Below are 26,945 nucleotides of genomic sequence, written 5' to 3' on the forward strand. Positions count from 1 at the left end.
TCTCTTCGTGCTTAACATCCTCTCACGGCTAAATAATACACTCTTAAATGTGCGCACTCAGTAACATACGTACATATGCACACATAAGCTTTCCCACAAATATGCGAAATTGCTAAAGAAATTGTGAATAACGTACGTATAAAAAACATTTAGAAAGAAATTTGTATTAAAAATTGCATCTTAATTAGCAAAAATACTGTTAGGATGTAAATTTGTTTAAAAAAATAAATAAAAAAATAGAATTAAATGATAAACGAACACAAAATGGCAATAATAACTTAAATACTCGTTTAAATGCATGGATGTATACATGTGAATATGTGTGTATGTATGCGTATGTTTATATTTAAAATGAACCAGCGAATGCTCTTGATGCAATGTGACGACCTCAAGTTTACAGTCACTACTTGGCCATCAAATCGTACGAACGTCTGTGGAAAGTGTCAACAACAAGAAGTAGCAGTAGTAATTCGCTCGCTGCAAATCGGTATTGTGTGCGCGTAAATATTTATAAACAACTTAAAGCATTACATTTAGTCATAATTATAATTTTGAAGAGCAGTGAAAACAGTCAGGAGAACGTAAGAGACAAAACCACTTAGAGGACTAAAAATCCACTTGAAACCAATTTTCAAAAGCATTCGTCTCATTTTGTGTGAATGAAAATCTGAACTGATGGCAAAAAAATTTCTGACACGCAAAGTTACACGTGTTGGAAAAAACTACTAAGAGCTTTTACAGATGCGGAAAATAAGAAAAGTGCACACAAGCAAAAATAGACAACATATACAACAAAAGAACTGAACAAAACAGATGATAAAGAAATGAGTGAATATTTTATACAATTTAATTACAAAATGTTGCGCGATCCGGCTGCATCTTGAACCTTGGTACAATTAACTATAACCGCAAAACGAATGGGTAAGTAAAAAATACGTTATTAAATAGTTCTACTGAGACTAGGAATATGTTGCTGATAAAATAATATGTGTATGTATGTACACACATCCTTATACATAAATAAATACACGACCATCTTGCCTGAGCAGAGTGCATTGAATTTTAGTCTTACACTTGTAAAACTTGTGTGTCATCAGAAAATGTCGCTTGTTGGCCACTTCTTCCTTCCAATGTCATATATGTATGTACATACATACAAAAACATGTGTCTGTTCATATGTAGTATGTTACATGCATATGTTTCTTTTTGCGGTTTTTCTTTTTATCGCGGAAATGGCGAAAAAGTAATTTATCTCAAGAAGTTCAATTTCATCGAGTAATTTATCGCTTTCTTATCTTCTTATTCTCTTCCTTCGCGTTAACCGTGAGCGCTACGTCCATACCGGCTCATATTCACCACTGCCGAAAGTAACTTCTTAGTGAAAGATACAAAACCGTGTCTTCACAGAAGCTCCTATAAGTTTCTTTTTTTATTTTTAATTTATTGTAAAAACTTTATTTATGTGCATTAAAAATATTTAATATATTTATGTATTATAAAACAAAAATAATCATTCACATTTTTTATGGGAATTGTGGAACTCTATTGAATAGGCGTAAATTGCTGCAAGAGTTTTCATTTGCACGTTTCCATTTGAACACCCTATCAATGGCTTGCAGAAAATATTTTAAGGCAATTTTATTGATTTGAAACTTAGGTACTTCCAATTGACAACGTGCTGGCCACTTTTTTCAGCTTATCGATTAGAAATGTACTCAAAGTTTTGCTAAGGCCTGCCGCTATTAGAAACAACGTTTTCTACCATTTGGTGTTTCATGCCTAGAGTGAGTTTCGAACCAGTTCCCTACCGAATGTTAGCCAACGGCGCTACGGCGCTCTAATATTCGCTATATTTTTCGTTTCTTTTGATATTTCTTCACACAAACAAAAATTGTGTTCTTTATGCACGATAATTTGTTTTTGTAAAATGTAGACTATATTGCAACTAAAGTTTCGAAGTGCTTCAGTCATTACTTCTTTGAGATAGACGAATAAACAAACGCTCCTCAAATGATGGCAGGATAAAATATAATATAACATTTTACTAACTCACACATACATCCGTACAGCCATAAATACTACTACTTTAAGTGATTAGTTTTGACAGCTTGAATAAAACATATTTCATAAGGAAATAAAATTCTGGATAAATAAGAGTTTAACCTGTTACAATATCCAGAACGTAATTGCGCCAGTGTTGCGCGGGTCTCACGGCGAAGCTAGAGCTCTTCATCTGCAATGGGTGGTGGTTGGACTCCGATTACGGCATTCACTAGACGGGAGCTTATGAAGGTGGTAACAGTCTCCCGGTGAATGTCGTTTAATGTCTGTCTAAACACTGTCTGGTCCAGTAGGTGTCTATTTGTTTTGTCCTGTATCTCGTCGGCGTAGTGTAGTAGGTGTCTCCTGACGTGCCTGGGAGGCGGCTCTGGCTCAAGCAGGTGTCTGCAAGGGTGAAACCTACGGTAGTACCCTAAAAGGATCTGCTTGCTGAGCAGTTTGTTATGCTCCTTAACACGTAGCATATTGGCCTCGTTGTGAAGGTGTTTTATTGGGGATATCAGGAGGCAGACCATCGCTTTCCGAATAACAGTGTTTTTGCATGTCTGGAGCTTTATCCAGTGCGTGTCACTGGTTCTAGGCGACCAGACAGGCGCAGCATAGTTTAGAACTGGCCGGCCAATTGCCTTAAAGGTCGATAGCAACAATTCTTTGCCTTTGCCGCAATTGATGCCGGCAAGCGATTTCAGGACCTTGTTGCGATTTGGACTTTAGTGGAGAAAAACCCAATCTAATCAGCTGGTTAATTGATATCGCCTTGAAAGAGATGCCTAATTGTTTAGTCCCGTTTCCCTTTTAGTCTATCTCTCTCTTTACAATTTCATTTTCTCTCTTAATTGAGTGGATATATACCTCCAGTATGCCTCCTGTCGCATGCGATAAAATATTCAACCGATGGCATGTCTTTTGTGTATCCCTCTTTTTGAAGGCATTCTGTAAACTTTAAAAAATTATTGGCTAAACCTGTAGTCACAGAACTTTCATTTCGTATTAAGTTTTTGTACTGCTAAAATGCCTTTTAACCCGTCTTTATTTATTTCACGCAATATGTCTTCAGACAAAATGAGGGAGATCGTTTTCCGTAGACATACAATATTTCTTACAAAAAGTTAATGATTTATTTACCATGCAAGTAAAATATGTATTAAGTTATTCTGTTTTGTAATTTCTTCGATTTGCAGCACGCGTTTTCTTTTGCGTCTTTTAAGAAAATATGAGTTACAGTATCGAATGAGGGTAAATGAAGATTTTGGGAGCATCTTGTACAAAAGAAATTACAGTTATGTTCCCTACCACGATCGAAACAAAGAGCTCAAACATAATCCGCTCACTGTCTTTGCGTTGCATGGTAGCATGCCTCAGATCTCCTATTAATTGGCAGGTACAAAACGGAGTACTCAAAAAAACTAATATTTCTAATGTACAAGCGTTCCTAAAAATTATTCAACACGCAATTTCCGAGCGGGTATTGCAGCCACTCTCTGAAACAGCTGATGGTGTTTTACATGCGCGCTACTGTTTCTAACGTGCATACATACTATATGTACATATCTCAAGGTGGCTACAGAGCAAGTGCCGCCAGCGAAAGGTGCTTCTCGTTTCACATTAACCCACTTTAAAGTTTGCAACTAATGCTGATGTAAGGCAGTAGGTGAATGGTAGATTTTTCAAATTATGTTTTTGCTATCTTATTCGTATTTCTCAAGCTTACCTGTTGAAACTATCAATAGAAAGTATTATTTAATTAAAAAATATAGAAATATTTTGTATTAAAAATGTTTCTTGAGAATTCGAGTATAACGAATTCAAATAAAAAATGCCGGTTTTGAGGAAGTGGGATTATTTTTTATATGTTGACGGATTATTGACTGTAAGGATGAGAATTGCTTCTGAACATATGGCCACCTTGAAAGCTGCTCTATTAGAATATTCGACTAAAAGACACTCTTTATTAACCCCTTGAATATGTATGTCCTGATTATGCCTTCGGCGCACACTACATAGCAGTTGACGAGTTAAATTTGGTGTTATTCCGAACGCAAAAATGTTTACCATTCACAAAACCTTAAACTCAGAAATGAGCGCCACTGTACATTAAGTATTGAGTGAATCACTCAACACTAGTTGAAATTTCTACAATTTTTAAGTGCTGATGGGCATTATTGAATTTGAGGAAAACTGCATTTCCATTGTTGTCAGATTTTCAAGGCCGTTGATTGGTTCAGTTGGAAATTTAATAATGTTGTGTTTGTATAAATTAACATTAATATTAAAAACGAGCTGTTTGTGTTCACCTTTGTTGCCAAGTGTACAAACAAGCATAACTGCACCTGTTACTTAATATGGTTTGTTGAACTTGAGAAACAAAAGTTAAGATAACAAGTTACAAAAACATACTTACATATGTGTGTAAGTAAAATAAGCGTCAATTTCAAATAAAAAGTGCATATGTGTGTATGTATGTATGTAATGCTACATAACATATTGACTATTTTAAGATAATTTGACTTATTGCAGAGAAATCACAAAAAAAAATTTTGGTTACATGAATATTATTAAAATACGAATGAATTAATTAATATACCAAAATTTAAATAAATTTTCAAAATCGTGCAATAGCCTTGGAACTTTTTCAAGCTGCTGTTAGCCTTAAAAAGGTAAAATGTGGCGAATAAACGTAACACAGAATCAGAGAAAATAATGACTGCTCGAAATTGTTTTTATACAAGAAAGCATAGAACCCGTCAGCAAAAAAAAAAAATTTTAAATGCACGCAAATTTATGAGCAAATTAAAACTTGCACTTTACCAAAATTCAATGGGTTATAAAAAACTATATAGACTCCAAGTTTTTCCAGAAATTCCGTTTGAAAAGGATAAAATTTTTATGAAAATTTGTTGAATTTTCTTTTAAATTTACACAAAGTGTGAAACTCTCATTTATATGGTTTTCATAGAAAAATTAACTATATTTTCATAAAAAAATTATTGAAATTAATAAGAAACACATAAATGATCAAAACTTATAAATAAGTCTCTGTGTTATAGTTATTTATCGCACTGCATGCACATACATATATATGAACGGGTAAAATTGTTATGATGAAATTTTTAAATAGATCTTTGAAACATCCATGCAAACAAAGTATTTGCATGCATAGGTACAAGACTATAAATATAAAAGAAGTTAATTATTCTCAATCTGCCAATCTGTTTTGCATATTAATTAGATTGTAATTTAGCAAAGTGGAATTTTTCATGGGACAAGCGATAAAGTAAATACATTCACACATACATATATTTTTATTCTTCCATAATGGGAATCGCTGTTTATATAATATTATATTATAAGCCTTGACAATCCCAAGTGATATTTGGATCTAACTGGTGATCCCACTAGAAAAGTAAACATTTTTGATTATAATTTTATTCAAACGCTTTTGACGTTTTGTTGTGAAGCAACATCATCCGAGATTCCAATGTAGACCAGTGCGCTTCTGCGTAAATACCATTCAATTGGTCCCATATTCGATCCCCACATGAAACATGAAATTATATGTATGTATGTGTCTATGTGTACTAACTGGTAGTGGTTTTGCGAAGCTTCGCCACGCGCATCAGCTATTACAAAAATTGTTTCAGAAAATACTACATTTTCAGTCAAAACATCAATAAATAAGTGTGCTACTCTCGATCTGTACAATATTTGGCGCCTTTTAATAGGAAAACAATATTACCACATAAATTTGTTCTATAACCAAGAAATGAGTCCCCTATGTTTATATATATTTTTATGCAATAAATTAATATGTTTCTGTGCCGCCAGCGCTCTGAAAATTATTACCATTAAATTCTCGTAGGAAAAGATACACTTTTACGTAAATTTGGTATAAAATGTTTTCAGGTCGATATTAATTAATCTCCTCTTTTAATTTCTCTTCACAAACGTCCGAAAATGTATATCCTTTGTTTTGTTTAAGTAATTTTTTATTTTATTTTTTGTAGTAGTCCTGTGAGCCCGACGCTATTAAAAAAAAAAAATTCAAATTGCAAAAACAAAAGTTTGAATCTCGTTTTTATTGCTGGTATCATTTTTATATATTTGTGAAGGGAAATTAAAAGATTATTGGTATTTTTTAAAGAGCTGGCAACATGAGTAAATATAAAATAAAATAAAAAATAAATAGAAATATAGATATCCCGTTCCTTAGATATAGAATAGATTTAGGTGGTAACAAAAAGTTGTTCACTTCATACCAAAAGTATATTACTTTGTGGACCATAAATGTGATGTCAATCGTATAAGTAAACTTTACTTTTTAAAGTAACGACTAATATTGACTAATTTATAGTATACACAATATTCAAGTATAATTGATGCTTACACCTTTTGTGGGTGTTTAGCCGAGCTCTTCCTTGGCGTGCGTCTTGTTGCTTTCCACAAATAGAGACCCCTACAATTTTAAACCGACTCCGAACGGCATATGTTTTTTTTTCTTTGGACTAATAATATTAATCCTAACTATTGTTTATTGACGCATTTTTATTTTTCGTTACTGTACATAATAGAGATAAGGTGGGTGTTGTTTTCTGCACGCGCGTTGTGTACACAGTTGCGGCAAAACAAAAAATACATACAAGTTCTACAAATAAAGCAACTTATTAGCAAAATGATATGAGCGACGGTGTAAAATAAATATGAGCGAGATAGTATCAATAACCAATAATCCTAATGAAATTTTATCCAACGGGACGTTGAGTACTTAGATAACACTTAAACTAGATAATTCTTGCTTGACATTCCTCTTGCATTCCAAGGTGGGAAAAATTAATATTTGAAGAGCCATTAACTTTTGAAGTAACTTCTTTTGCTTGAAGCAACTTAATGACGACCACCATAGCAAAATGGGCTTGTGCGTGACTAACATTCAGTATGGTCTGGATTCGAAACCCATTGTGGGTATGAAAAAACAAATGGTAGGAACGGTTTTTCTAGTAGCGGTTACCTTTCCAAGTGTATTTCTGTCATAAAAAAGCTCCACATCAAAAATCATCTGCCGTGCGGAGGCAGCATAAAACTTTGAATCTCGTAAAACTGAGAATATCAGCCAAACACACAACAAAGGACGTTCGTGCCAATTATAATATAAGCATACATACTTCAAGAACAACATTCTTGAATTGTACTCCTACACATACATATGTATGTACGTAATTGCAACCGGAAAAAACAAAGGTTATGAGGTTTTTGATCTGGATAGCGAGGATTTTTATGCCCGATACAGCTGTAATAAAGCAACAACTTATTATTTAATAGAAATCAGTAAACCACCTGTTCCAACTCCAAATATGTAAACAAAAACAACTAGCACGAGGTAAACTTATTAAAGTACTCGCTTTATTCCCAGTGCTTATTTATTATTATAATTTTTTTGTTTTATTCCATATCGATGGCTCTGTTCAATCTCATTTTAGTTTAAAGCTGGCTTCATACTGTGTTCAAACAGACCAATTAGCTAAGGCAATTAAGCTGTAAACGACATCATTGAGTTTGGTGTTCAAACAATTAGTCACTTTAGTTCACACAATTAGTATTTGGGAGCAGTGTTTTGATTTCGCTCGTGAAAATGTGAGGAAAATTGAGAAAAATTTAACTAACAACGAATTTTACCAATAAATAGATTAAGCTTTCTCAGTCAATACAATCGCATTTTGATTGGAACCTGGATGTGTTCAGGAAAGTTAAAAGGATAATTTGATAATTCTTCAATTTTAAGGAGTCAGCAGCGATTTCTCCTTGCAGCATAAATAAGTTTGGTTCTTTATAGAATCTCCCTTTTTTTTTAGATATTGCCTCAATTTTGACCGTCATCGTTGATTTGTATTTTATTTTATTAGATTTTAATGTCTCTCATTTTTTTTGTCATTTCGTTTCCATGATATTTCGCTTTCTCATTGAACAGACGTTTTGCTCTTGTCTTTACAAAGACTTCACCGGGTTGTATAGAGGATATGATACAAATTTCAGGTCAATTAATACTAATAATTGGCAATTAATAATTTTAATTTTTGTATGTCAAAAGGAGTTACAATTTACAATTGGGGCTTAAATAGTCTTAACATGTACATATTTTATAGACTAAAATATAAATCCGGATTTCAAATTTTTTTGGAAAACGAGAAGAAAGTTAAAGAACCAATGCTATCAGCTTCTCAGAACCCGATAGATTGAAAGTGACTCCATCTGCACACGTGCTGTATATATTTCTTCAGAACCAAAGACATATAACTATTTTACATATTATTATTTTTTATAAATTGTAGCTGTCTCTTTAATGATAAGCATAAACTTGTTTTTCTGAACATACAAGCCAGTTTCATAAAAGTATAACGTGGAAAACGGTAAAAGAATTTTCGGATCTGTAACAGAGAGCATTTTATTCTTTAATTCCTCCAAAACCTGGAAAAGTCTGTATATTTCTATTCGCAGTTTTAGACTTGATGGTTCTAACAGTTGTTGTAACGAAACACTATTGAAAGTGGAAATTGGATTGAGCCCTGCATAAATTAATCTCAAAAGAGTATCGCATTAATATCAGCCTCAAGCTGGATCTTGAACAAACTTTTTCACAAGAAGGCTTTCAAAACTCGAAAACGCTCAATATTTCCTGACCCATTTTCTATTTGTTTTCTTCGACGAAGAAGCCTCTGCACTCTTATCCAATTATTAAGAATATTTAATTTCTTCCAGTGCATTGTTAATAGGTGCGATAAACATCAAGCAAAAAAAGAATTGTGTGGTTGTTGTAGTGGCTACCTATGCAACAATTTGGGAACTCCTTTCCAAACCAATGTTTACTTTTTGGTAATTGTTTCATTAATGATAAGTGAATTGAGCTATTTTTAAAGTTCACGTGAGCCACACCCACTCTTCGTTTTTTGTTCTTTATTTAAATCATTAATTGTGAATCAAAAAGGCTTTCATAAGTTCTGTATTCATGCAAATAGTCCAGAGCCCTGTTTCTTTGTCGGAATATAATTTTTTGCAAACTTGAATCTTACTGATAAGCCATATTATTCTAAATTTCTTGCCACTCGAAAACCTTTATTTTATAAAAATAAAAATATAAATTAAATAAACATTACTGAAAATGTTTGCAAACATAAATAATTAATCTCAAGTGTGGCGCCTCGCTCATTCAGTTTTGTAAAAAGTCTATAGACTAATGTGCGGATGTATGTATGTTAAAGTTGATATATACATATGTGCATAAAATTGTATGTAGATGAAAATATTTGGCTCAAATGTGAAAAAACAAATACATATACACAAACAGTCTACGGCGGTCAAGTTCCCCTATTCTTATCACTAAGTTTTCGCTAAATATTTACATATTCATACAAAAATACATAAATACGCGCATATGTACATATGTACATAGATATGTATGTGCGAGTGACTTGTAGACAAATCAAATAGAAAGCAAACTGCTAATCAGTGTGACGTCTTCAAAATGGAAACAAAATTAAATTCGCAAACTTGTAGTCCCCACGCTTTTTGTGCATAAGCGAGTGAATATATACATTCATACATATACGAGTATACACAAATATGTGCTTACAAATGTAGAGAACGACGGAACATTACTTTTTAAGGCCGAGGCCGAATCGAACACCGAACCGATTTTATTAATGCGTAAAGTACTCGTACAAAAAATAAGTAACGATTTAAAGAGAATTCAGCTTTTTGATTCAATAGAGAGTTTTTTGTTAAATCACAATAGTTTCACTCCATATTTAAAATAACTAAGGAAAGCTCAAACATATTTTTATTCATTTTCAGAAACTTCATATACTCATACACATACACTACTATGTATTATAACACTATACAAAAAAAAATGTATTATTATTATTTGTATATCACTGTGAAATAGTTTGCCGGAGTTGATAGCTTGTGGGGGCTGATGAATTCCGTCTGAAAAATTTCCTGTCAGTTCAGAGTTTTGAAAATTTTTTACTTAAAGCGTCGAATGGGAATATGAATATACAGGCATGCGATAAAAAAAGTCAAAGCTGTTACTATTTATCCAGATGAAGGATCTAAATTTAGACTTCCATTAATACTATTTGACGTTTTAGCCACCATGCCGCTTATTTCTCTCCATACCAATATATAATATATGTATTTATGTAAGTAAATTCACAGCTTTATGTTGACTTTTGCTGCTAAACGCTAATGGAGCGTAAACAAATTTTAATTAAATGAAAGCAACTGACAAAGTATCAGTCTCAAATTTCCATAACTCCCAATTGTGAACGACACTTTATTTATCCATTATCAATAGTGGAAATACTAAAGTTGAGTTTTGCGAAACTATCTGTAAAGTTGACCAGCAGCACTGAAAAATAGCCACCCTAAGCAGATAAGTGTTTTAATAGAAAATGTTAACTTTGATGTGGGTATTCGAAAATGTCACAACAACTGAACAAAAAAGTAAAAAAAGTTAGGTCATTTTTCGCCGAAGCGGAAACGAGACTCGTTCGATCACTTTATATAACATATATGTATTAAATTTTAATTACAGTAGATTCGGTTTTTATGCGGTATATACGTTCCGCAAGAAACAGCATAAAAAAAGCTACCAGTTCTATAGTAAAACTATAGATACGTTTCAAAAGTGCTAAGAACCGCATAAATCTGAAATAATGTAATAAAATCGCATAAAAATGGGTACTAGTCCCATATTATAACTATAGATACGTTCCATAGACCGCATGAATCTGAAATAATTAAATAAAATCGCATAAACAAAAAATTGTATTTTTGATAGTTATATCTTTATTTAAGAAACGTCACAATCGAAAAATAAATTTACATCGTCAGAAATAGAATCAGACAATACCCGCATGTTGCGCATTCGTTTAGGATTTGGCGTAAAATCACTTCCGTAACTTGAGAAAATGTACACGTCTGATCTGGATGGTGATGCAAGCGGTTCCATACTTGTAGAGTTAGCATTTTTGATATAATCTGTATTGAGTTTTTGTTAGCTGGTTTAGAATTTGGTTTATATGTACAATTCCCGATAGGTCGACATGCATTTTTTAATTTTTTGAAAAACCGCACTATTTCAAAAACGCATAAAAACAGAATCTACTGTATTTGTATTTACAAACTAATATTTAAATTTTTATTTTATTTTATTGTTTTATTTAATTAATTATTTTTTTTTTTACTCTACCAGATTACAGTGAAACATGTGTTTGTATGATTGCAAGAATATATGTTTATATGGGTACATATTCCACCCTCATATCTGGTAGAACGTAAATAACCAATAGATAACAGAGCTTCAAGGAAGTTCATTCGCTTCTAAATTGCGAAATATATAAAGGGTGTTTCAAAATAAAACATATAAAAATGTATATTCCTTCAGGTTTCACTATTTTTGTTCAAAATATGGCTCTTGACAGTTATATGTGAAAAATTTCATAAATAAATTTTAAATTTCCACCATAAGCACGTGTACATGTAAAAGCCGCCAAACAGTGGATTCTTGAATGCCTAATTGTTGAGAACGTCGAGAATCGATGTTGAAGGTTGTTCAACAACACTTTGCGCTACAGTAGCAATATTCTGAACAGAACGTACAGTTTTGGTATACCAGTCCTTTTTCTATCTTCGACAGAACCAGTTGCTTCACATTTTTTCATTAACCTTTGAATTTTAACGGGTCAGACGATTATTTCCACTAAAAAATTTCGAGCTTCGAAGTTTCTGGTATGGCGTTTATACCAAAAAATACGTATTATAACAATTTCACAATAATTATTATGTATCCGAATATCTCAATTTGCCTGCGCACAGTTCGTTAAACAAATTTTAGCTGTGGAATTTCACAACAACATACAACAGTAAGTAACACTCTTGCATAATGAAACTAGATTTTATGCATACACACATAGATTTTCGTACTAGGTTTTCGCTACATAGAGGTTGGCTGGAAATTTATTCATTAAATTCATGTGGCATTTTTGTATGGAATACTTCGCGCACCAACTTGTTTTCAAGGGATACGAGATAAACAGTCCGTTACAAAGTTTTTCGTTCAAATTTCATGTATTTACGTAGAATTAAAATAGTGCGTGCACAAAATCTTTTTTTTTACTAAATAACAAAAAAAATTTGATTGAGTAATGGAAGTCTTTACGCGTTCCATTGCTTATCTGTTTGTATACTGCAGTTGTCTAATTCACAAGTGTCAAATATGATTAACGTACGACGCTATTTTCAAATATAATAAATCTTCCATAAGGTGATTAATTTTGCGCCATCTTGTGTATATAAGTATGTATATACATTATATATTTTTTGTATTGGCACGTTCATCCTCTGTTTGATGTTTGGCCTAGCTGCTTGCCGCTTCATGCCCACAGTGGGCTTCGAACCTGAGCCCTATCAAATGATGTTCACGCACAAATCCATTCTGCTATGGTGGCCGCTATTTGGTATCTTAATGCCATTTAATTTATAATATAATAAAAACCTACTTAATAACAAATGAAATGCGAAAATATGATATGTACTTGCGGTTCAGCTTGACTTTCCGGACTTGTCTGGTGCGTTTTGCTATTTGATATTTCCCGTACCTGCAAAAACACCTGCAATACTTTCGTCGACTGTTGCATATGATTTGCACATTACGGGGGGCATTATTATGCGACACATTTTTTTAGTACGAGTATAACAACATTTTTCTCTATATTCCGCACAATCACAAATATGTTTTCGTGAGAAAAAACTCCTCCAATTCTCAACTCCACCTATTTTAAATGCACTCTATGGATTCAGCTGCAATGTGATAACTTAATTTTCTAGAACCTCAAATAATTGCAATAAAAATTGAACTACTAAAAAATATTATTGCTTAAACATTCATCTTCTTATTACTATGTATACATTTTTTATTTTTTATTTTCGATTGCTTAACCTCCCGTTAACCATCTCTGGAGATTCCAAGAGTTCCTTGCATCATGCTTTTGTATAGGGCATGTGAATAGATGTTGGTGTTTTTTGACATTAGAACAAATGCTTAGCATTGTTTAAATTTTTACATTTTTGTGTACTCATTCCTCACTCTTCGGTGGCGGAAAATTCTTTTGAAAATGTCATTACAGTCTCCTTTTTTGCATTCGACATACTTAATTTTTCTCAAAACAGTATTTTCCTTTTTCGAAGTTCGTTTGTGATAACAATAAAGGAAAAAACATTTCTAGAATTTTTATTCAAGGCAGAAGAACAGGGAACAGAGAAAAGTCTCATGGGGAGATTCTATTCAGAATCTAGCTGATTATATATTCTGTATTGTATAAGGTGCTCACATAATTTGAAATCAAGTGGATAAGGCTTGAGACGCATTGAAATTATTGTTCAATACCGATTAGATTATATTATATTTACTTGTGTAACACTCACAAATAGGCCGCGCAATGATCTGATCTCTTCAAGAAAATTTGTATAAATATTTTAGAGAATTTTGCGCATTGATATGTCTCTCAAAAAATGTTATCTTTTATTTAATTTAAATTCGACAGTTAAAAATAAGCGCATACCTATCATAGCTATGCATTAGGGCGGGTCGATTTAAAAATCGCTCATTGCTCTGTGAAAATCGTATTCTGGGATCAAAATAAGAAACTTTGCCGAAGGAACCATACCTCTACAACGAATTCTGAACTTTTGGGTAGCTAAAATCAGCTAAATGGCTATGCTTTTTCTTTATTTTTATTTATTTACAATATAATAATATCTATTTTTTCTCTTAAGAAATTTATTTAGTCAGAACATATGTAAATGAAAAAATTAATTTAAGTGAGTTATAGAAAAGAAACTAAAAAGTTCGACCCAAATTGGGGGACATCAGAATTCGTTTTAGAGGTATGGTTCCTTCGGCAAAGTTTCTTATTTTGTTCCCTAGAATATGATTTTCACAGAGCAATGGGCGGTTTTTTTGCCTCCCCACAAATCAACCCGGCCTACTATGCATATTTATATATGTTTGTAGGAGTACAAATAAATTTGATGTTAGTTTTCTGCACACGCTACTACAAAATGCGAAAGCTGGAAGCAAGCAAACAGTTCGTCAAGTGTGAACATTTTCAATTAGTGTTATAAACAATTAAATAAATAAATTGTTCATCTAAAGCTTCCGATTAATAAATAGTTGGAAGGCGTAAGCAAATGTATGCGTATACATACATACATACACACATACTAAGAATAAGAAAGTGAGCACATAAAAAAGAAAATGCTGTTGATGTGATTGAATGATGAAGGTATTCAAATAAAAGGGTGCATGAAAAGCATCACAAATTAAAAAATAAGAAATAGTTTTTTTCCTTGCTATTAGCTGACGGCCATTGTTGTTGATTAGCTGTTGAAATTATTTTACGTTTTTCAGTAATCAGGCTTCTCAATTATTATAGGCAGAGTTTCAAAAAGAAATTCGGTGTCCAGACCGACAAGCACGCTAGTTGTTGTTGTTGGAGCATGTAAGAGGGAGCTGCTAAAGTGATAGTTCTTGGCCGGATATAAAGCCGTAACGTTCCGGTAACGTTGAACCAACTTTCGGGTGAAACTGCACAAGCACACGGGTCGTTTTTTTTTATTTCCCAACTTTTTTATCCTGTGACTGTCCTTTTCCTATTCATTTATGTACATATATATAACTATACCATCCTAAAACAGATGATTTAAAATTTCTTGCAAGAGAAGTAGTTTAGGAGGAATACACTTTTGAAGGACATAAATGTCGTTATCTTATAGAAAACGGGATATCGGGATGTGACATTCTCTAGTTTTTTTGTCATAACCCATTACTTCTAAATTGGAAATAGTTCTCCTTCAAGTACTTGTATTTTTTTAAATTAAGATTTGTTTCATCGCTATTCGGATCATAATCATCAATCAAAACTCACTTCAATCCACTTAATGTGGTAAATCAATAAGGGCATGGATGAGTCGCCGTTGCGGTCTGTTGTCCATTAAGGACTAGTATAAGCTTTTAGTTAAAAAGTTGTTTACATTAGCCGTCGCCCCGCGGCTGGCAATGGCATACCTCCGAGTATATGTCTGCCATGAAAAAGCTCCTCATGAAAACCATATGCCGTTTGGACTCGGCTTAAAATTATAGTTGTCTCCATTGGTGGAACAACATCAAGACGCACACCACAAATAGGAACAGGAGCTCAGTTAAACACCTAACAGAAGTGTACGCGACAATTATTTGATTATTTTTTATAAGCTACAAGTTTGAAAGAAATTTGGCTGGTATTTCATTAAGTTTGGTTAATTGAATCAAGGTTTTCAAATTTTCGTTGGTCTCCTTAATCCGAGCAACTTTGCATAATAAAACTAATTTGTAGACATTATTCGGCTTGTGTTCGAATGCAATATGGCCACCAGTGGAATTATAAATAGTATATGAAATGTTTTTACTTTTATAATTATATGAATCATTATATTAATTTTGTTCTGATTCTGCTAATACTTAAAATTGCGGTTTCCAGAAGACAAATCACCCGTTACTAACTAACTAAATATGTGTGTATGTAAGTATGTATGTGTATGTTAGTATAATATATTTCGTCATAGGGTGCATTAGGCTAGTGCGTGCCATATTATAAGCATTCTTATATATAACATACAAAACAATATTTGCATTAAAAAAACAAAACAAAAACAAAACAATTTTTAACTTTATGACTGGCTATTGAGGTAAATACATTTACTTAGGCAACTCACGTATTGCGATAAGAAAGAAAAGTAAGAAGAAAAAAACAAGAAGAACTAAATAGATTTGAATACAGAATAAACGAAGAGTGCATTTAGTGATTGTATTTTATTGGTGGGACTCAAAATTACGACGAGATTGATAACATCACATATTATACTGATTGAATAATTTGTAGATTGTGAGGAAGGGAAAATAAAACAAAGAAGTCAATTGCTGTCGCACAATCTGTGCATCAACTAAGGCGGCATATAGATGAATGAAAAATGTATGAAATTGGCTGACGCTCCGCGAAATTTTTGCCTTAACTCATAAATTGGTTGAATTGAAAATTGCAAGAGGATGAAAACTCAATTATAGAGTGTGGCATTTTAAGCTAATCCAGACGTATTCTGTTCTTAGCTAACAAAACAAATAAAAAGCACGAAGTGTGAACATATTAATTTAATGTGTTTAAATTTATTCAATTCATTCGCATTCTATTGCAAACTTAAATACATATGTAAGTGTAATTCAAGACACGCCTATTGACTAACCTACGAATTGCCTCATTCCTAAGCCTGAGCACTTTTTAAGTGATATTTAATGTTAGGCGAATTTGTAAAATAAATTATGTAATTAAAATACGTAAATTACCTTTTTATTCCTAATTAGTTGCATAACAAAAATAGTAATAAATAAAATAAAGTTAGTAAGTAAAATGAATGACATATTAATAAATAAGATAAAAGTGAGCACGTTCGTGCATGCATTATTCGTTTTTACTGTTATATGAAAAGTTCACTATCAAGGCATTCAAGAATGGCATTGTCTTCACTTCAGCGAAAGAAAATGAAAACATTGCTGGTCAAATATCGAAAAAAATATGTGCTTACATATATATGTATATAAAAAAGGTCTTCCAAAAGTGATGCCTGAATGTCAGAACGCGTTAAAATTATTGAAACTTACTATGAAAATGGTCGATTCTTAAAAACAACATATCGCAAAATTAGTTATTTCTTTGGTGGAAATAATCGTTCGAATGAGTCGACAATTCAAAGGTGAAAAAATTTCAAGAAACTGGTTCTTTCGAGGATAGAAAAAGGACTGGCAGACCGAAAGCTGGACGTTCTGTTGAGAATATTGCTGCTGTGCTGTAGCGCAAAGTGTTGCTGAACAACCTTCAACATCGATATCTCGACATGCTCAACAATTAGGCATTGATAGATCGACTGTTAGGCATAAGGATTTGCTGCTTACAAAATTCAATTAACACAAACATTTAAGCCATATATCATTACGACGCAGAAATTTCGTAAATTGGTTTTTTTGACATCATACTGGTTTTTCACGCAAAGTCATGGTTAGGTACTGTGGTTTTTGAACTGATGCAATAATCCGCCCGTTTTTCTTCCAAGATGAAAATGAAAGAGCTCTTATTATCAATGGACATCGCTAGAGACAATTGATTCAAAATTTTTTGTGGCCTTAGCTTAAAGGAATAGAAATCGGCGATCTTTATTCCCGGTTGATTAATTTCAATGGCCACCTAGATTATGTGATCTAGCTCCAATAGACTATAAATTGGGGTTTTTTTTCAAGTCTATGTGAATAAGCCAACAACGATTCCAGAGCTGAAACACAACATTCGGATCGTGATTGCTGAATGCGATAATGTATGAGCGAGTCCTTGAAAATCTTAATTCTCGTCTGACAGCCTGTAGACGTGCTCATGGTGGGCATTTAAATGATGTAGTTTTTCGCATATAGCTATTAAAATCCGTATTTTAAGTATATTACAAACAGCGAAGCCTAAAAGAATCTAAATTTTTACATATTTTATTTTAAAACAACATCTAGGCGTGCCTTTTGAAAGACCCTTTATATGCTTTCTATTCGGTTTGTGCGTAATAAAACAGACCAATGCTTTTGTTCGTAAAACTTGTGGCTGAATATTCACAACATAATTTAGATATATATGTATGTTATATACATTATAATTTGTGTGTACCCTGTAGGTAATTAAGCTAATTCTGAACTGAGTTGGTAGTTACTGAATTTGAGACTAGTTCGCGTAACGATTTTATCGAACTAATTCATCCTTGGACTTTATTGGAATTGCGAAAAGGAGATATACATATCTACGCGGTACATTTAAAACGGTTTATTAAAAATGTCACATAACCATAGCTCTAAATTAGGACACACTTTAGTTACAGTAGTATTAAATAGATAAAGTCGACTTTATTCACGATGTACAGAATGCAAAGGTTTGGCCCATAAGTGGGCGGGTATTAAAATTTACGGCTTTTTAATGACACAACATTTACAACAGTTTTGTACCAGTTTCGATTTGGTAGTCACCAGCGAAGTAGTTCTCATTTGGTACATGCTAATTTTATATTTTTGTGTTTATACGACATATTATTGTATTAAATGTATATGTATGTTTATTTTTGCAATTTATCTAATGGGGTCAACTGTCTTCGTTAAGCACGTGCCCAAATAAATGTTTATTCATTACGGGGACAAAAAATACTAATAGAAAAGCACACTTAAATACAGTTATGGGCAGAGATGTAACACCTCTTCACATATGTATATATGTAATATATGTATGTACAAACAATTAGCGTGCTTCCTTGAGTTATCCAGCTCAGTATTACTATCAATTCCCACTGGAACGATGCGGATCATTTTTATGGGTGTTGATACTTAAAACAAGATTCGGACGATTGCTTCATTTCAAGGAAAATATAGATTTGGACTTAATTATTTAAATATTGTAATTATTAGTGGGTGTATTCTACAAAACATTTGCTATTTGGAACATAATAGCATTGAAGATGAAATATTAATACAAGGTGGCGCATGAAATAGGCAGCTATAGTATACAGACAGGCAAGCCATAGGTAAAGGTCAAATATATTTCCATCACTCAAAATCATTGTTTTTATTTTATTTTGTAAAAATGTTATTTAAATTGGATGATTATTTTTTCACCACCTTGTAGAAGATGAAGCATCGGTAAATAACACATTTTCAAGAAACCCATATTTCAACTGAAATTCGGTGTTTTTGAAGAGCTGACAAATTCATCTAATAGCGTAAACTAAGTTTTTTCTTATAGCGGTCGCCCCTCGGTAGGCTTTCGCAAACCTCAGAGTGTACTTATATTTGGGCCATGAAAAAGCTCCTTATAAAAATCATCTGTCGTTCAGAGTAGTCTTAAAAGATTTGTGGAACAATATAAAGCACACACCTCAAATAGGAGGACGACAAACAAGGAAGGAAACAAAATCTTTTTTAATTTACTTCATATAACTTTATGTATAGATTCGCAATGTGTAATCAATTACAAAAGCCTGTGCTGCCAAATCAATGACGAAAAATGAACACAACGGATTATAAATGGAATCAGATCTATTTCAGGATCACATCATTGCTGCGTTTGGGTGCAAAATTTTGATCACTGCTAATGTCAGATATTATCAATGCTCAATTCATAATTACTGTGTTTTTTTATTCTAAATTTTGGCAACTTATCTTCAGTTTAAGTCAAAAAAATTTTGTTGATAAATTTTAAATATACATAGATTAACAGAGTATCAGAACCCAACTTACTTACATTTACGTTCTAATTAGGAAAATACCAACCATCTTGTTGCGAAGACTGTAGAATGGAAAACGAGAATTGTTGTTGTTGTAGCAGCAATGCGAGAACTATTTCAATTTACTGAAGCAACTTCTTACATGTGATTTTAATTTTCTTGTTTTTTTTAATTACTAATTTTGAAGTACTCAAAGTCCATATATAATTTATTGGCCTTGCCATCTTCTTGCCGTTCTTTTGGCTTCACTTTATTTTCCAAGTTTTTAATTTATATTTAAATAAGATAGATATTATAAAATATTATGTAACTGAGCTAAACTAAGTCTATAACTTATGGGCAATGGTCCTCTAGAAGACTAATTTATCATTAATTCACCGTCTGATTGTAAATGTATGCTTTGTCTCTTCCCATTACTGTACATATATGTGTACATATCTATAACCATTTGCATTTAGAATTTTTAGGTGAAAACAAAATTTAAATAAACATTTTTTTTAATTAGATTGTTTTTCATATACTATATATTCAAATTCGTTTGCCAAAAATACACAAGTGCGTATAAAATACCCAATACGCAATAAAAATATAAATCAATGCATACCCAGCTAACAAAAAAATTCCAGTTTTACGTCAGACTCGTCTGAAATCTTTAAAATTTCATCATAGCTTTCCTCATAAATGCCTGCCGCGGCATATAGGGCGATTCAATAAAACCACAGATTGTCTTTTTTAAATAAAAGCAAAGCAACAGAATGTGTCAAATGATTTTTTTATTGCGCCATGTTTTTTGATTTTCGATTTTTAGAGATATCTCGGCCACAGTGCCACCTATAAGGTTCTGCGGTTTTCTTATAATTGACTTAAAGGCCTGTTTATCCTGTCAGTTTCAACACAATCGGCTGTCTTCTTTTTCGGTTTACCGGTCAGAAGCATACAAGGAAAAAGCCTTAAAAATTTATATATAAGATGCACATACATACATATGTAAATAATTAAATCAAATTGAATTAGTTACTAAATTTGAATGCATAAATAAACGAGTGAATGACTGAAAATATGCATTCGGTACTCAAAATCATTCCGTAACTATTTGAAATCACTCGACAGTTTCCAACACTTAGTTATTATTTATTTATTTATTTATTTATTTCAGTCTATGAAACAGAATTTCTTACAGACTATGGTTAAATATAGATTATTAATTAAATATTTTGAATAAACTCAAGTTGACACAATAAAGGCTGTCGCTGTAATTAATCAAGTAGTCAACATTTACTCAGCCATTTGTGCGACTTGTCTGACTTCAAAAAATGTCTGCAATTTTGCTTGCTGGGTGCCTACATACATACATGCCTATAAATTACATAGCATTTATAGAAGCGTTCCTTTTTTCATTTATATATTTTCTCAGTTCTCTTTGAACAGCTTTTTGCGAACTTCAATATTTGGCTAGCATTTATTTTCGGGAAAAACTATCCTATATGTACTAGTACGATTACATGCCCGTGTGGAGGTACACATATTTGAAGGTGGCGACAACCAGGGTCGCATCATTAACTTTATTTGCTTGAGCAAAAATTTTTAGCCAATTCAATCGCTTACATACAAATTTTGTATTCCTAAAAATTTCCACTCAGGCAAGAAATTTAAAAGAGACGAAAGAAGGCAAGCGTAAAAATAAGAAAGAGTGTAAACGAAAAAGTGGCATAAATACTCGTAGATCATAGATTACAAAATTATATATTATTCGTATATTTTTTTGATAATGTCATATACAGTAAGGTATGATATTGTGCTTGCGTATGTTTCAGAATAAATAATTAATTTAAAAAAATAAAGAAAGTAACTGTTATGAGTAAATGCAAAAAGAGATATGGACACGTCTAAGAAAATGTCAAGCAATGATTTGAGATTTATCATATCAATATATCGAATAGCACTAATGACTTGTGTAGGTCCAGCGCTTATGAAGTAACTGTGTGGCAAAAAATTTGCATTTTCCAATTATTATTATCTAACTTTGAACAAATGAAATGTTATTGATTTTCGAACTCATCGACTGGTTTTACACAGGAATTGAGTAGTTATCGACTGGTTTGGTAGTAATTGGATGGGTTCATGGTTTCTTTTTGCTGGAAACTAGTTTTATTAAGAAAAATTGCTCAAAATGACTGGAAAATATAAAGAGAAATTGATAAATAAGTGAAGCATTATAATTCTTGAGGAAGTGTAAAATCACTGAAAAGACTATATAAAACTAGAAAAGCTATAAAAATTCGAAAAAAATTGGTAATTCAACCTTAACTAATATTTCAAATAATTCTAAATTTATAAATATGATCCTTATTTGACTAAAACCATGCACTGAATATACGACTATAAAGTACGGTTGCGACCCGATCTCGGCCCCCAATTTCAACATTTCATGACGCGCACATGAATTATGCATAATATACAAGGATTAAAGTCTTCATTTGGTGAAAAGTGATGTCAAATAAAAAAATTGATCTTAGACAAATTGCTCCGCACAAAAAATTTCAAAATAAAATTAAAAATTGTCAACAATATAATCAAAAAATTTCTAGTGACATTCAATTTTTTCAAATATTTATTGTATTTATTTAACTTACAGCAGATCCACCAAATTTACAGATGTTATAAGCAGTCGCAACGTATTTCGGATAAACATAAATTAAAAAACAAAAAAAAAGCACACACAAACAAAAAGTGAGAATCGTCCCAAAAACAAAAAATGCTAAATTCGTAATTCGTAAAAAACCCCCTCCGACTCCTCCAAGCAAAAGAGCTAAATTAAATGCATTGAAAGCCTCCGCACAAGTACACGCACAAAAAAATATATACAACAACAATATATTATACAAAAGCAACAATCGTCGAAGCATCTACATAAAGCATCCACAGTTTGGTCAGGAGAAATAAAGCTTGGAGCGAACATATTAAGGATCGTGGTGGGCGAACTCACTCAATAAACCGTTATTGGCAAAGGCTTTCATAACTAGTATAACTCAAACAACAAAACATCAGCGGAATTTCACTGACTCAGCTAAAGCAAATTAGTCAGGAGGGCATCATTAAGTGGACCGTTTGACCGATTCTCTTTACGTACAGAAAACTTCACCAAATCCCAACAGCTAATACCTGTTTGTAACGACAACCACAGCAATCATCAAAAGTACATTATTAGTAAGCTTAAGTTCTGTATACCAAAGATGGCGCTCAATCACAATAACAACAACAACCGCAACCCCAACGATGACAATCTGAATCAAGATATCGCGGCTCCCGAACATTTTGAGAATTTATTTCTGAATGGAAATTTCGCAGCAAACGAAGATGAGGAGATGTTGGATGTGGCTGCGGCGGCACAACGCGTCAACAATTTCGCCATTAACGCTAATGATGAAACCTCCTGTTGGGTATTTGGTTATGGTTCGCTCTGCTGGAATCCGGGCTTCGAGTATTCCAAATGCATAACAGGGTATATGAAAGGTTTCGTTCGGCGTTTTTGGCAGGGCAACACAACTCACCGTGGCACAGATGAGAAGGTGAGTGTTGAGAAAAAAATTAAAAGCCCAAGACAATAGGAATATATGTACATATTATAAGGAAAAATATATTCACTTACAATATGAAGCGCGATAGATACAACAGTAAAATATCATAGTAGTTTTAGAACCTGAAAGTCTGGCAGCTTGGCTTAGAAGAAATGGGTTCAAAATGTTATTACAAAGTTTAGTATAGAAGGATTTGGTGTGATTTGTAATTCGCTTCTAAATGTCTACCTGTGTAGAATTCTACATTATTTTATGAAGAACCGCATGACATCGTAAATTCCTTGAAAGGCTTGCCTTTGTACAGAGGAGGACCGCTAAAGCTCTTATTTCAAAATTTTTCGTTATTATACACCAAAAGTTCAAAGTAACACGAACCTTCAGATATCCTATATACCATTAACAAACCCACCGCCTATTGAGGTCGCTAATAGTAAAGTGAAGTAGTCAACTAAGGATAAATGTGATTTTGTTGTTACTGTTGCAACTGTATAAAACATTTACCAATTATGGGGTTTCGAGGGGAAGTTCTTGGTAAAAAACAAATCCTCATTTGGTTTTATTGATATTCGCCTATGTGAGAATATATCATACTTAGGTATATTAGTTTGGGCCAATAGAAACCCATTATTTACTCGGTAGATAGCTGTACTGAACGATATCGTTTAAAATATCGATCAAACAGTTTAAAGTTTGTGCTCGTTGTCAATGTGACATTTCACACTAAAAAATTATTTTTTTGTTTGCTCTATCCAGTTGTAAATTACAGGGTGCTGACCATGTAAGTCAACGAAGAGAAAATTCGGTATGTTTTAAATTTTTTCTTTGATAAAGACAAAAAGGCAAGTCAGGCCGCTGAAATTGTGAATGGTGTTTATGGTGCCGATTCTGTAACAGCTCATTGCGTGCTATTTTGGTTTCGTCAATTCCGTTCAGGCATTTTTGATAAAAAATAAAAAAAATATCGATAATGTCGATAAAGTCACAGAAGTAATCGAAGTTTACCAACATTTTAGTAGCATCGCCCAGGAGCTAAATATGGTCGATCTTTAAAACAGTTTTGAACCATTTGCGTAAAAACTTCTTTTCCCATGTAGAGCTCCATAAGTTATTAAGAATTTATCATCGACCATCGTATCAGAGGGTGTCAAGATACGCACTAGCTCTATATAAGCTTGACTCCTATATTAGCAAAGGACATCGAAGTGAAAGAACTTGTTTTTTCCAATAGCAGATAGAAAACGATCATAAAAAGGTAAATATAAATCGAAATTCAGCAAAAATTTAATTATGAACGGATTTAAATGAAAAATCATTTCTAAATTAATTTGAGGACGCTGATTCTAAAAATGATATTGTGGCGCAAAATTAATCACCCTATCGGAAAATGTATAATTTTTGCTAATTGTGTCGTACGTCAAATCATATTTGATACATTTGAATTAGACAACTGCAGTATTCAAACAGACAAGCAATGGAGTACGTAAAAATCAAAATACAGATTTCAATCACTCAACATATTTTTTTTATTGAGTAAAAAATCTATTCAAAAACAAAACTGGATAATAGGTATGTATGTATATATGCATATATGTATATATGTATAATACATATACAATATAATTGGCGCGTACATCATTTGTTGATGTTTTGGCCGAGCTCCTTCTCCTATTTGCCCCGTTCGTCTTGATGTTGTTCCAAAAATGGAGGGACGGACATACAGCTTTGTGCCGCCTCCAAACGACAAATGTCTTTTATTTGAAGTTCCCTAACTGGAAAAACAAACTTTCTATCATTTGGCATTTGAATGCCACAGTAGGTTTCGGAACCAGGATGATACCTAAAAGATGTCACGGATAAATAAACATGCACCCAAGTTCACAATATAAAATCATTTCAAACTTTTGTATGACAATTTTTATAAATATTTTGGATATGTAGCTCTGTAGCCCATTTAATATCATGCCAGCTCAAAGAGACTCAAACTTCGAGTTTATTTTTGATAATTTTTTTTAATTTATTCTTGTTTTCATTTAACGAATGCTCTACTTTTTTATATAAAAAACATGCACAATATCGCCACGATCGAAATGGTGAGAGGAATTTATTTGGCAATGACTGTCAGCCCATTCGAAGAAAAAATTAGTCTATGTGACTAATTAGGAAATATTGTTCAGAATTAATAGTAAAGGAGATAATTTCCCTGCCTCTCCATTTATACATTTGCATACATTTCTATAATATAATATAAATAGTAAGTAATTCATATAAGTTATTAGAAACTGATATTAATATCAAATACACAAATTAGCTGTTATCTTCATTCAATTACGACAATCTCAAGTGGTACTTCACCACAGCTGTATCATGCAATTATCGAGTAAAGTGTACTTAGCACACAGTACCCCTAAATGCAGGTTTTTTTGATTGGAACAAATGGGGATAAACTGTTAATTAATAAAACATTTTTATAAGAATGTATTTTTAATTGCAACTTACCTTATACCCCAGGTAAGGGCGTATTTATGGAAATATCTGTTACATGAGGAAGCGCCGTGCAGCGAAAATATGGGCTTTTTAATCACAATTTATGACTACAACTCCCATGTTGGATAAACCAAGAAGAAGATTCAAAACGAATACGAATTATTTATGAAAGATTGTATCAATATCAACAATACGCCATTTTAATTTTTTGATCGATTTTTTTTTTAACATGAACTGTTCTGGGCAGAGCAGTGGCCCAGTTAGCTTGTTAAGAGCCATACATACATATACATATATATCCAATGATAGTGTATGGGACGATACTAGTTTCTTATCTTCTATTCTCACATTTTATCAAAAGCATAACAAATTATTTCAGTAGTAGCTGATAGATAATTCATTTAATTTTTCTAATAATACTAAAAATAATATGCATTTATATTTGTTAACACGAAACTATTTCTAATGCTGATGGCTATAAGCTGGAGCTCCAGATACCCGAGTAGCTCGCTACTCGCTCAAAAGTCGTTCATTGCTCAACTGTTCAAATATTTGTTCGAAACAATTTCAGCAGCTAACAAAAATCTTCAATTTTATTTGTCAGCATTTATTCAGTTTTTCAAAGCCATTAACACTGTGTATGAAAAATTTGTTAAACTTAATAAAAAGTGCTGAGAAAATCATATTGCTAACTCATACTGCTTACTCAAAAATGTTCAAGTAAATAGCATTGAGCAGGTGTGCGGGCTGTTCGAATGTATGCGAACAAAATCGAAAGCTCTACTATGATATAATCATAGATGGATTCCTGTAAGTGATAGTGACTTGAATATAGTGTTTTTCAAATAAATGCATTTATCTATAACTACTTTCTTATCTAAACTTAAACTTTCCCGTCTAAAAAAAATCAATTAATTTGCAAACAATGAGGAACTAGTATGATTTCGTCTATTAAATGCCAGTGTCTAAACTAGAATATTTCCCTAAAGCGCAATGGCAAACCTTCGAAGGTATTTTTGCCATGTGAAATCCTCTCATAAAAGCAAATATGTTGTTCGGAAGCGGCACAAAACTGTAGTCCCTCCATTCATTATTAGATAGTTACGGATTTGAACTAGGTATTATTTGAAGAATGGTAACACTTAGCTGTCATCTGATTTGACAGAAAATTAGTTTTATTCTTTCGCTGAATGTAAATGGTTGTGTATACGCTCAAAGAATGCTGGGAAATATTGCGACATTACTTTGAAAATCATGGTAATGTTGCAGAATGTGTACGAAAATTACGTACGGCAATGGGAAGATGAAAAGCACCGAATGAAGCGTATGTGCGTTACTTTGCGAAAAAAGTAAGAGAAACTGGGTTGCTTATTGACAAACCAACGCGTGACCGACCAAAAACCGTGAGTACACCCAAAAATATTGCTGCTGTG

General features: G+C 32.6%; 1 protein-coding gene across 4 annotated transcripts in view; it reads left to right on the plus strand.

Moving 5' to 3' along the window:
• The first annotated feature begins 389 nt into the window (after positions 1-389).
• Positions 390-26,945, plus strand: part of LOC129248101 (glutathione-specific gamma-glutamylcyclotransferase 1) — a 35,894-nt gene continuing 9,338 nt past the window's right edge. Inside the window, exons 1-2 of one of the 4 annotated variants that reach the window (XM_054887559.1) lie at positions 390-921; positions 22,086-23,019. In XM_054887559.1, coding sequence (XP_054743534.1) covers positions 22,684-23,019 — 336 coding nt within the window. In that variant the 5' untranslated portion in view covers positions 390-921; positions 22,086-22,683. Of the gene's footprint in view, positions 922-22,019; positions 23,020-26,945 lie in introns of those variants that run through there. The other 3 variants (XM_054887538.1, XM_054887553.1, XM_054887545.1) reach the window with 3 other exon arrangements.

The sequence above is a fragment of the Anastrepha obliqua genome, chromosome 1 (genome assembly GCF_027943255.1).
Source record: "Anastrepha obliqua isolate idAnaObli1 chromosome 1, idAnaObli1_1.0, whole genome shotgun sequence".
Classification (NCBI taxonomy): Eukaryota; Metazoa; Arthropoda; class Insecta; order Diptera; family Tephritidae; genus Anastrepha; species Anastrepha obliqua.